Source organism: Sciurus vulgaris, assembly GCF_902686455.1.
Source record: "Sciurus vulgaris genome assembly, chromosome: 3".
NCBI classification, from domain to species: Eukaryota; Metazoa; Chordata; class Mammalia; order Rodentia; family Sciuridae; genus Sciurus; species Sciurus vulgaris.
The window spans coordinates 126,005,904-126,018,625 of NC_136463.1; the positions used below are offsets into that span (position 1 = coordinate 126,005,904).

General features: G+C 35.6%; 1 protein-coding gene across 1 annotated transcript in view; it reads right to left on the reverse strand.

Annotated features, from left to right (window-relative positions):
- LOC306658257 (electrogenic aspartate/glutamate antiporter SLC25A12, mitochondrial-like) overlaps positions 1-12,722 on the reverse strand; it is an 83,006-nt gene that overhangs the window by 29,297 nt on the left and 40,987 nt on the right. Inside the window, 4 exon segments of the mRNA XM_079135041.1 lie at positions 3,442-3,526; positions 5,396-5,489; positions 6,141-6,279; positions 8,501-8,647. Coding sequence (XP_078991167.1) covers positions 3,442-3,526; positions 5,396-5,489; positions 6,141-6,279; positions 8,501-8,647 — 465 coding nt within the window.

The following is a 12,722-nucleotide window of genomic DNA, read 5'->3' on the forward strand; positions in this document are numbered from 1 at the left end:
ACTCCTGGCCTAGTGTGGCACAACAGTCTCCTAAAAAACTACAAGGGCCACAGATCCCATGTGGGACACAGCAGAACAAGAAGGACAGGGGGGCCCCCTGACTCTTACCCACACACCAAGCCATGGGACCTTCAGCTACAACTGAAGCTTCCTCTGAGTGCTACAGAAGTACAGGTTTCCATATAAAACAAGATTTGATAAAACCTATTCTATTCCATGCAATGCAGAAAAGATAGCCTCTTCAACAAATGGTGCTGGGAAAACTGGAAAACCATATGCAACAGAATGAAACTAAACCCCTATCTCTCACCCTGCACAAAACTCAACTCAAAATGGATCAAGGACCTCGGAATCAGACCAGAGACCCTGCATCTTATAGAAGAAAAAGTAGGCCCAAATCTTCAACTTGTTGGCTTAGGATCAGACTTCCTTAACAGGACTCCCATAGCACAAGAAATAAAAGCAAGAATTAATAACTGGGATAGATTCAAACTAAATAGCTTTCTCTCAGCAAAGGAAATTATCAGCAATGGGAAGAGAAAGCCTATAGAGTGGGAGAAAATCTTTGCCACTCATACTTCAGATAGAGCATTAATTTCCAGAATATATAAAGAACTCAAAAAACTCTACACCAAGAATACAAATAATCCAATCAACAAATGGGCTAAGGAAATGAATAGACACTTCACAGAAGATGTACAAGCAATCAACAGATATATGAAAAAATGTTCACCATCTTTAGTAATAAGAGAAATGCAAATCAAAACTACCCTAAGATTCCATCTCACCCCAATTAGAATGGTGAGTATCAAGAATACAAGCAACAATAGGTGTTGGAGAGGATGTGGGGAAAAAGGTACACTCATACATTGCTAATGGGGCTGCAAATTAGTGCAGCCACTCTGGAAAGCAGTGTGGAGATTCCTTAGAAAACTTGGAATGGAACCACCATTTGACCCAGCTATCCCATTCCTCGGCCTATACCCAAAGGATTTAAAATCAGCATACTACAGAGATACAGCCACATCAATGTTCATTGCTGCTCAATTCACAATAGCCAGATTGTGGAACCAACCTAGATGTCCTTCAATTGATGAATGGATAAAGAAACTGTGGTATATTTATACAATGGAATATTACTCAGCTATAAAGAATAATAAAATTATGGCATTTGCAGGCAAATGGATGAAATTGGAGAATATCATGCTAAGTGAGATAAGCCAATCTCAAAAAAACCAAAGGACTAAAGATCTCGCTGATAAGCGGATGATGACACATAATGGGAGGTGGGAGGGGGACAAGAATGGAGGAAGGAAGGACTGTATAGAGGGAAAAAAGGGGTGGGAGGGGGGGGGGGGAAGGAAAAAAACCAGAATGAATCAAACATCATTACCTTATATAAATGTATGATACGCAAATGGTATGCTGTTACTCCATGTAGAAACAGAAACAACATGTATCCCATTTGTTTACAATAAAATAAATTTTAAAAAAACTATTCTATTCCACTCTGCAAGGTAATTTCATGTTTTTTTTTCCCACCAAGAAAGTATTTGTAAAATCAGAAATAGAACCATATTAACTTTATAGGATGCAGAAGCTATTTTTTAATTTATCCTTAACATTTAAAAAATTATACTGCCAAAAATGTAATAAGGTTACTTTCTGGTTCATTAATTAGGTGCATTTCCTTTTTTGTTATTGTAATCTATAAGGCACAGTTCCAGTAAATGATTAATTTGAGAAATGTTTTATATTTTAAAAATCTTCTGAATAACAGTTTAATGATACAAAATGGATTTAACACTAATCTTTAAAAGATGACTAGACAAAGCAACAAAAAAGAATGCTAATTCTAATGGGAAACAGCCCAATCCCATCTACGTTTGAATTCTTATTTTCTTTATTTCAATAAGTTAAAAGAACAAAACATAAGAAAAGATAGCCTCTTCAACAAATGGTGCTGGGAAAACTGGAAATCCATATGCAACAGAATGAAACTGAACCCCTATCACCCTGCACAAAACTCAACTCAAAATGGATCAAGGACCTCGGAATCAGACCAGAGACCCTGCATCTTATAGAATAAAAAGTAGGTCCAAATCTTCAACATGTCGGCTTAGGATCAGACTTCCTTAACAGGACTCCCATAGCACAAGAAATAAAAGCAAGAATTAATAACTGGGATAGATTCAAACTAAATAGCTTTCTCTCAGCAAAGGAAATTATCAGCAATGGGAAGAGAGAGCCTATAGAGTGGGAGAAAATCTTTGCCACTCATACTTCAGATAGAGCATTAATTTCCAGAATATATAAAGAACTCAAAAAACTCTACACCAAGAATACAAATAATCCAATCAACAAATGGGCCAAGGAAATGAACAGACACTTCACAGAAGAAGATGTACAAGCAATCAACAGATATATGAAAAAATGTTCAACATTTCTAGTAATAAGAGAAATGCAAATCAAACCTAAGATTCCATCTCACCCCGATTAGAATGGCGATTATCAAGAAACATAAGCACAATAGGGTTGGAGAGGATGTGGGGAAAAAGGTACACTCATACATTACTGGTGGGCTGCAAATTAGTGCAGCCACTCTGGAAAGCAGTGTGGAGATTCCTCAGAAAGCTTGGAATGGAACCACCATTTGACCCAGCTATCCCACTCCTTGGCCCTATACCCCAAAGGACTTAAAATCAGCATACTACAGGAGATACAGCCACATCAATGTTCATTGCTGCTCAATTCACAATAGCCAGGTTGTGGAAACCAACCTAGATGTCCTTCAATTGATGAATGGATAAAGAAACTGTGGCATATACATATACAATGGAATATACTCAGCCATAAAGAATGATAAAATTATGGCATTTGCAGGCAAATGGATGAAATTGGGAGAATATCATGCTAAGTGAGATAAGCCAATCTCAAAAAACCAAAGGACTAATGATCTCGCTGATAAGCGATGATGATATATAATGGGGGATGGGGAGGGGTTAGCGTTAGGGTTGGGGTTAGGTGTTTAGGGGTAGGGTTAAGGAGGGTGGCAAGAATGGAGGAAGGAAGGACTGTATAGAGGGAAAAGAGGGGCAGGAGGGGTGGGGGGAGGAAAAAAATAACAGAATGAATCAAACAACATTACCCTATGTATATTTATGATTACACAAATGGTATGCCTTTACTCCTTGTACAAACAGAGAAACAACACGTATCCCATTTGTTTACAATAAAAAAAAAAGAAACATAAACCTAATAATGCCATAAAAATATTCTGTAAGGGTGAGGTAATAGTTAAATAAAGATAATCTTTGAATTAAGTAAAATCTTCCTCTAGAAAGCTTTAAATTTTCACAGCAATCTGAAGCTTTAGCTTGTCATTTACATATTATTATTTCAGCATTTTTTGAAGGTGATTATATTTGAGACTACTTCTACCTGTCTCTGAAGTTCTGCCAGGTTGTAAGGCAAGGCTCCCTCAGCCAATGGGGCTATTCTCTCAATATCTGCTAAGGTCAAGCGCCTAAGAGAAAAGGGAAAGAAAGGATTATTAGACAGTGACAAACTGCTCACATCAAGTGGAATCTTTTTTAGGAAAAAAAAAAAAACAAACCTAGAAATAGAATTTTAAAGTATTATTTCCCTATTCACACATAACAGATAATTCTTGCAAGCAAAAAACAAAAAAAATCTTCAGACCCTGTTTATAAGAACAAGCTAAAGACTCCAGAGAAATAATGCTGGACTGCCGTGAATTTAATAAAACTCTAAAAATAAGATATTAAAAGTGAAGAAATAATTCTTGCCAGAAGCAAAGTATAGACATTGACAGCATGTGCATATGCAATACATCCCTCTCAGTATATCTATTAACACGTAGGTGCAGAGTATCCTAAAAGGAAAGACAGATGCAAAACTGATAAATATTGGTGACTTTAAGGAAGGGCACAAGGGTAAGAGAGACTTTTTTTATGTAACAGTACACTCTTTCAGATCCTTTGAATTGTGAACCATAAATGCACTATTGTTCCCAAAATCTACTTTAAAATAAGTATATTCCATGAACTAGCTAAAAGGTCACTTTAGATCCAGTTGAGAAATACTTTGGGAAACATTTAATATCATGAAGGACAATCAAAACCTCTGTCTACAAATGTGAATTACAGATGAATGAGACATGGCCTGCTATTTCATGTCTATCACCAAAGACAGTTGATACATGTATTTAATACCATCCTCTCCAGAACCACAATTCATTATTGAAGCATAACACAATAAATCACCTATGTACACTGACCTTCCATTAGTCCTGTGCTCTAGGGTTAAGAGTCCGTTTTCAGATACTGTTATATTTAACTATTAAAAGAGATTTAAAAAAAATTCCAATTTTTTAAAAAATTGTTTTTATTAGAGTTTATAGTTATACATGGTAGTTGGATTCATCCCAACAAACTCATACATGCATGAAATTGATTTCGGTTCATGATCATCTCACAACCTCCTTCCTCTCTTCTACTAGATCTTACTTTAGCTAGTCTATTAATTTGTATTTGACTGGTTCTTTATGCTATCCTATTCTTCCCTCCCCCTTTCCTTTATTCACTCTAGCTTCTGCAAATGAGAAAAAAACACTAATCTCTGTAAGACCCCTTTCCACAGGTTTTCTGGGTACCCAAAGATAAGAGTTTTTCTTTCCTATTTTCAAAAGACTGCAAATTAAATACCCTCAATGTGCTTTGGGTTTTCTAAATCTATAAAGCAAAGACGTAAAACGTCTGAGTTTGTCTGTGGTGCTATCTATGATATCAAAGTCACAGGCATATTTCATGAAAATGATACTCTCCAACACAGAATGCTTTCAAAATGGTATATACTGTTCAGTAAAATGACCATTACACCACACCAAAAAGGTTACAAACTCCTCCATGTACCTTCAGCCTATTTTCACAAATATATGCATTTAGGAAAATTTCCACAAATCTCTTGAAATTCAAAATACTTTTAGAGAGACAAGATTAAATCGATCTTTTCTTTCCTTCTCCTTTCTCTTCTTTGCCATTTTCTCTCATTTTTCATTCCCCAATTTCTCTCTCATGCCCCTCCATCCCTTACTCTCTTCTCTTACCTCTCCTATCCCATCTCTTCCTCCCCTTTCCATCCCTTTTTTATCTTTTCTTCTCCTCACTGTTCTCTCTTCCTTTCCCTTCCTCCTCTTTCCTCCACCTTTTGCTTTTTCTTTCTCCTCCTCTGTTTCTTATCTGCGTGTTTCTTTTCCTTGGAAGTTATACACTAAATAAACTATTGTTAAAATGCACTGAAAGCAAACTACTGCTTCACATTTTAAAAGAACTGCCCCATAGTAAACATCATGAAGAATTACTGGAATAGTTACCCTGAAGCATTATATAAGTCTGCAAGCTGGTATAGGATATCAATTTCTAGTGGAGTGACTTGTCCATAGCGTATGGCACTCTGAGCAAATTCCTCTGAAAGAGAAAGAAAAAAATGTTAGAATCTTGAAAGACTCTCCATATATAACAAATTTCTATCTTAACCAACTACAATAATCTGAACACTAGAGGAATTTTAGTACTATTTTAAAAGTCTAAAACTGAAATACTTATATTCAATTGCATAAGAATAATTACATATTACTGAAGGCCAGTAAAGGATAAAGTGTTAAGAGGATGAAACAGCAAAAACGGATGGATTAACTTTGATAATAAAACAATCTCTTCAGAATCCCCTCTTTCTTATCTTGTTTATCCACTTTGGTCTCCAGAGCTACAAGATAAAAGAAGTGGCTGTTCTCCATCACCCAAAACATCCTATTACAATACACCAAAGAAGTAGGTTTACTCATCTTTCTGTGGCAATGCCTTCCTAGAACAAACAAGCAGCTGCCACAGTGCCAATGACCTATTTGACAGATTGGGCCAAGGTTCTTTTCAAAACTGTCAAAGCCACTTTTCAGGATCCCATTAAATCCACCTGGATTTCTGGAGCAAAAGTGAAGCATATGTATACATGGTAACATTTTTCTAGATCTGGCTTTAGTGTGGTGAAATTAGATCACTCTCCTGCCTAGATGATGAAAGTGAAAATGCTGAGATTCAAGTCAATATTTTAAATCTTACCCTTTGTGACCTCAATATCTTTCCTTGTGCCAGCTAAAGTGCTATATATCTTACGAACAAGCTCCATGTTATTCAGTAAGGAGTTAAATGCATTGAAGTAGGAGAAGCTAACTTGGTGTGAGATACTTCCTCCAGCAGCCTAGGAAATGACAACACAAAAATTTTACAAACAAAAACAATAAATATGTTTTGGGCACTGCATTTTTCTCAAAGGGATCCAAAGGAGTCTTCATCATTAAATTGATCAACAACTAGTCCATAAATACAAGGAATGTATCGTACTGAAACACTCAGTGCATTTCATGCCCTCAGGGAAGTCTACGTAATGTAGGTTTTAAGGAAGAAAGCACCATCTGGAAGTTGGACTTCATGGTTCTACCTACAAGGTCAGAAACAACAAATATAATTATCACAGATCAAAAACAATGGTTATTTAAACAGAATTTCAAGACCCTCGACTACAGAGCTCCTGCTAGTCCTGAATAAATATCAATGTACAATATAAGAAACAGCATTTAAATTTGTTTAAATTATTTTTCCAAACATATATACAAAAACCAAATGATAACTTTAATTTTTTTGTGGCCCCAGCAACTTTAAATTTTAAGACAACTTCAGTATATCAACTTTTCTAAAAAATTTTAAGGCCATTGTAATAATTGAGATTCTTAGCAGTCTATGCTGGTCTCTGAATCTACAGCACAAAAGGCACAACTACCAAAAATACCAAAAATGTACAGAAAATCTGGTGAGGATTTATTGCTATTATGCCTTCAGTGAAAGAGCACAAAAGAAGCTCCCTCATGCTGCAATGGGGGGCAAGGAAGCCTTTATCACCTCTGCAGGGTAAGGAAGCAATTTCTCCCTCTGCCTTCCACTTGGACAAAAACTCAGAAGATTTTTCACAGTTTCTAAAAGCCTCGTTTCCAAGTCAGAAGTCAGAGTAAGCCACATGATTGAAAACATGCTCTATTAAAAACTCAAAGAACCATGGGAAAAAAAACATTCATTTAGAGTTGTAACAAATTTTTTTAAAAAACCTCAAAGAAATGATATGGAAATACCAATGTGACAAACTTAATCACAAAAGCCTATATGAATAGTCTGGTAATGAACAAACCAACCCACACTCAGGCATCCCTCATATACATGCCTACACCCATGTTAGAATTTCATTTTTATTAGCCTGAATTTGTATACCAGCAACTCAAAAGCTGGACTCAAATTATTTAACATATTCCTCTAAGGACTAGAAATGTATTTTGGTAAACTGAGGCTATAATATCCATCTAACCCAGATGGAAAACATTAAATGGTCCCTTCATCCTAAGATATATGGAATGGGCCCTTTCTTCTAGGATTATCTTTCCTTCTCTCCTTCCCTTTTTTCTTTCTTTCCTTCCTTCTTCATTTTTTAAAAATTGGGTTATGAGGTAAAGGCAGGGGAGTGGGGGATAGGTGTCAGGGAGGTGAAATGTGTAGGAGAAACTGACATGCTCCATGTTCAAATTCACTGAAGAAAAAGAACAGAAGTTGATCTTTCTACCCCAGTCTAAACCAGGATAATGATCTTCAGCTGAAACAACAAAAGCACTCATTGGCTTCCCTCTTTTCAAAACAAGCAGTAATCAAAAACTTATACGTAGGTACAACACGTGAACAAGAAAACGGGTAAGAGAGGAAAGTTTCACCATTTTATGTGAGGAAGTAGATGACGTGAGTTAGCTATTGGTCCAGATGATTACTTTACAGAAATCTGCAGTTTGACAGAACAAAAAATTGTGCATAATGTGTCTACACTAAATGAACAGGTGAAGGGGCAGAGAGGAGTGAGCCACAAAGGCTGCTGGCCACATAATTCCTCCATACCTTCTGCCATGGGAATGCTTATTACAACAATGCAGGGGCCAGTGGCGATCCCTTCAGCAGACAAAGGAAGAAGCTATCCTTATAACAAGACCTTGGGAGCCTGGTGGGGTGGAAAGAAGTCAAGAAGGCAGCAGTGTCTGGGATAGGTACTGCTCATTGGAAAAAGGACTTGCTCATCCTTGTCTACAAACTCCCACTTCCCTTGAACTGGACTCCGTAAATGGAAATAAACAATTTGGAAATGAATGAGAACAAGATGATAGCTCTGAATAAAATTACAATCTGAGGAAAGACCATTTACCACTTCACCTCTACCTCTCTCTCTCCTCTCTCTCTCTCTCTTTCACACACACACACCTGTTTACCTTTCTACCAACCAATCATACAGTTTGAATAGTCGAGAGTCATATGAGTACAGGGAGGCAATTTGGGACCCAATAGTTCAAAACGTTTTAGGAAATAGAAAGTGAAAATACTTGCTTTTTACTTACTGAAACTAAGTTTTCCTCCACAAAAGGAGTAAGCATGTGAGACCGAATGGTAACCATGATGTCACTAAAATCCAGACCAGAAATCATGCCACTTTTGCTTTTGTCTTTCAGTGCAAAGGCTTGTCTTGCATGTTCCAACTGCAGCTCCTGGAGGGAAAAATTAGAAATAGGGTATTAAATAGGTTAAAGCACATCCCAAGTACATGTTTTAGAAAGGAAGGCTAAACATCCTTCTGCCACATGCACTTACTACAGAAACAGTATACAGTTCTGAAATTATTATGAAACATAATTTTTTTAAGAAGTCCATTTTTTCTTGGAAACATGCTACATATTACCCCTCAAGGAAAGGATGAATTAGAGCTACGCAATAACAGAAAGGAAAAAAAGAAACTTCAGATTATACTTGCAAAGTTTCCATCACTAAAAAACAAAGAAAATATAATGTTTTCAGTGCTTGATTTCAGCCTTTTAACTACACAGTAATTTATTCTCTCCTACTTGAAGACTTTCTCGTCATCCAAGAGTACTTCTTGAATTCAGTTTACGGTTCTTTTCGTTTTTTCAATTTTAAATGTTGCAATCAAAATTGTGCATGTTCATTCCGAATTAGACACTATTATTCCAAACATTTTTTTTTAAATGAAACTCAGTGTGAAAGCCTACCAATTGGTAAGTGCAATACTTCATAATTCTATAGCAAAAATTATGAATAACAAACTGCATGAAGCACATAAGCACTGTTATCACTCTATAGGGTTTTGGGCACAGTTACTCACAAAGCATGAAACAATCCAGAATCTCTCTGAACTTTTGAACTACCATGCAGTCAAACTTTGTAATAAGTACTATCAATAAAAAACAAAAAAATGTGCCAGTAATTCCCTGGGTTCTCTACAAAAGTCAAAATCAGAGTATTTCTGCCCTGGGGACCCATGACGTAATCCAAATAGACCTGTTGGCACAACGTAATAATGTGCAATAGATGCCATTTTCATGTTCTATGCAACTCTGGAAATTAAGTCATATCTAAATATATAATATTTATACATTTATAAATATATAAAAAGATATATATAGATATTATTATCTTTATATATATCTATATATATCTATATATATCTATATATAGATCTTTATATATATCTTATAAATATATCTTTATATATATATAAAATATATATCTTTATATATAAAGATAAGACAAATAATTTTCTTTGCTATTTATATATCAAAGTCTTCAAATCAATGTTGCTTTACCTTTTTCTGACATTTAAAACAGTTTTGGGTAGAGGTCTCACCCTTTTTAGTTAACTATATTTTCCCAAGAACTTGTGATCTCCCAGGGGTAATTCAAAGACAGTAAAAGTATCTTAGCAGGTATTTGTTTTATAATCCATTAAGCTATACATTTGTTTTATGTGATTTTCTGTATGTGTATGATACTTTATAAAAAAAAAATTTAAATAATACCTTAGTAGGGTGATGGGCTAGAGACACGTACATTAAACCTATTTAAGTCTTTCAACAGTCTTAACTTTAAAAAGTTAAATATTAACACTGAGGAACTTATCCAAACAAAAGATGTATGTGGATTTGCTTGAAAGCAATATAAGTGGAGTCAACTGGCAGATACTTACATCAAACAATTGAATACAAAATAAACTAGCAATATTTGACAAGATTTTCTCTGTTATTCTCTTTTTTCACTCTAGTCATTCTACCTAACTTGCTCCACCTTCCCATCACCTTATTCCAATCTACACCCTTCGAATAAGCAGGAATTTTTAGACCTATTAGATTGGTTGAAAGTGGTTGCCATGGCGAAGATATTCCTGAGCAGCCTCAGAAGCACACGAAAGTCCACACCCTATCTTAAGTACATGTTCCCTTCCTCACTCCTTTGTTTCTCTTTGTGTCTTTGTTATATATTTGTCTTCCCTATTTATACATCTTAACCTCCCAGAGATATCCTGTAGCAACTATGGATATAATTTAGCCTTAATAGTGGTATTAAAGAAAATACAGACATTTATTATAAAGATGAAGCAGGATGTTCATTGGAAGAACAATGTTAAAATAGATTTTCTGTTTTCTATAAGGTCAACAGTTGAAGGACTCTATCTTTTCAAGATACATATTTGAAGTACCACAGATGAAATTATAGTGTGTGCAGGACTGACTTCCAAATGATCCTATAGAAGTCTGACTGAGGAGAATAGATAAAACAATCCTGGAAAACAGCTGATAGGAGATGAATACACACACAGGGGTTCATTACACTATTCTCTCTACATTTACATATATTTGAAGTCTTCCAAAATTAAAATATTAAAAAATTAAAATTAAGAACTTCAAAATGAGAAAGTAAACAAAAGGGGAAAAAAAGGAGCTCCATATATAAAACTTCTAGTTTGCAGAGTATGATTAAATACAGGGATATAATAGATATTGTAAGATATCTTCCATAAACAAAGGGGAAAATAATGAGAGAAAGTCATCTTTGGAGGAATCAAAAAATGCTAGTTGGGAGAACATTTCCTTTTTAAAAATTCAGTTCTCAAATGTATAAATGTTTTCAGCCTTTCAAGTCTGAGTATTTTACAAGATGAGTCGGGTACAAGCAGTGAAAATATTAGAAAAAGCACTGGGTTCTATAGATATCCACTAAAGAGGAGTTTGGTTTTTTTTTTTTTTAACTTTTATTTTATTCATTTTTATGTGGTGCTGAGGATCAAGCACATGCTAGGCAAGCACTCTACCAACTGAGCTACAACCCCAGCCCTGAAGAGTATAGTTTTAAAATCTATGACCACCAAAATGAAGAAAAACAACATAGCAGGTTTATAAAAGGTAAATAAATCCTGCTTGTTGAAAGGATGGTGGAATGGATAGGGGAATGGAAGAAAAGGACAAAGTAAACCAGTATCCTAAAGGTGAAGATGTTATACACTTGAAAATACATTTCATCTAACTATGAGGTAAGCTGAAAATAGCGGAGGGTCAGAAATGGCATGACTATGGATTAGACTAAACTTGTATACTTCACTGTCTTCCAAACTCCATTCTCCTATAAAATCACAGTAAAGGAACAAAACAAAACAAAAGCCCATGGACAAAGAGAACAGAAAAAGAAAATATGGACAACTTAGCAAGACCCTGTCTCTAAAGAAAACAGAAGAGCTAGGAGTGTAGCTCAGCGGTGGAATGCAGGGACGGCTTGCCCAGCATGTGTAGGGCCCTGGGCTCAAGTCCCAGCACCACAAAGAAAGAAAGAATGGCACTGCACATCTCAGGGGCATCACCACAAATTAGAAAACAAAGAGAAATACCTTAAAAATTATGAGGAAAACAAATTCCTATTAAAGTTCAATATCTAGCCATACTATTTAAGTTTAATGATAAAGGAAGAGGTTTTCAGATATGAAAAGAATCTAAAATTTTTCTATTTTACTTTCCTCAGAAAGCTGACACAGTAAGTATTCCACCAAAAAGAAGTAAACCATGATAAGGAGAATCACCAGCAAAGAGGAGATTCCACACAATAGAAAGGCAAATGGATTCTCCAGGATGAAGGTGAAGGGGGATCACAGGACAGCAGCTGTGCTGCAAGCTTCCAAAGTCCAGCTTCTGACCATGAAGTAAGTCAGAAAACACCAGAAAAATAGTACAGCTGCTGTGGAAACCAGTTGGCGGTTCCTCAAAAAGTTTTAGGGGCTAGGGATGTAGCCCCGTGGTAGAGCACTTGCTAGCATACACAAGGTTCTAGGTTTGATACCTGTCACAACCAAAAAAAAAAAAAAAGTTAAACAGAACTATCATACAACCCAGCAACTGTACTCCTTGGTAGGTATTCAAATAAATATTTGTATATGAATATATACAGAAGCACTGTCCACAACAGTCCACAACATGGAAACAACCCCAATGTCCATCAACTGATGAACAGACAGACAAAAAATCGTACATTCATATAATGGAATATTATTCCACTAAAAAAGGAAGTACAGAAAGAATACTATAAATGCATAATCCTCAAAAATATTATGCTAAGTGAAAAAAAACAGATGCAAAATGTCATGTTGCATGATTACATTTATATAAAATATCCAGAATAGGTATGTCTGTAGAAACAAAAAGTAGATTGGTGGTTGCCAGAAGTTGAAAGGAAAGCAGGAATAGGAAGTGAATGTTAAATGAGTACATGGTTTCTTTTTGGAGT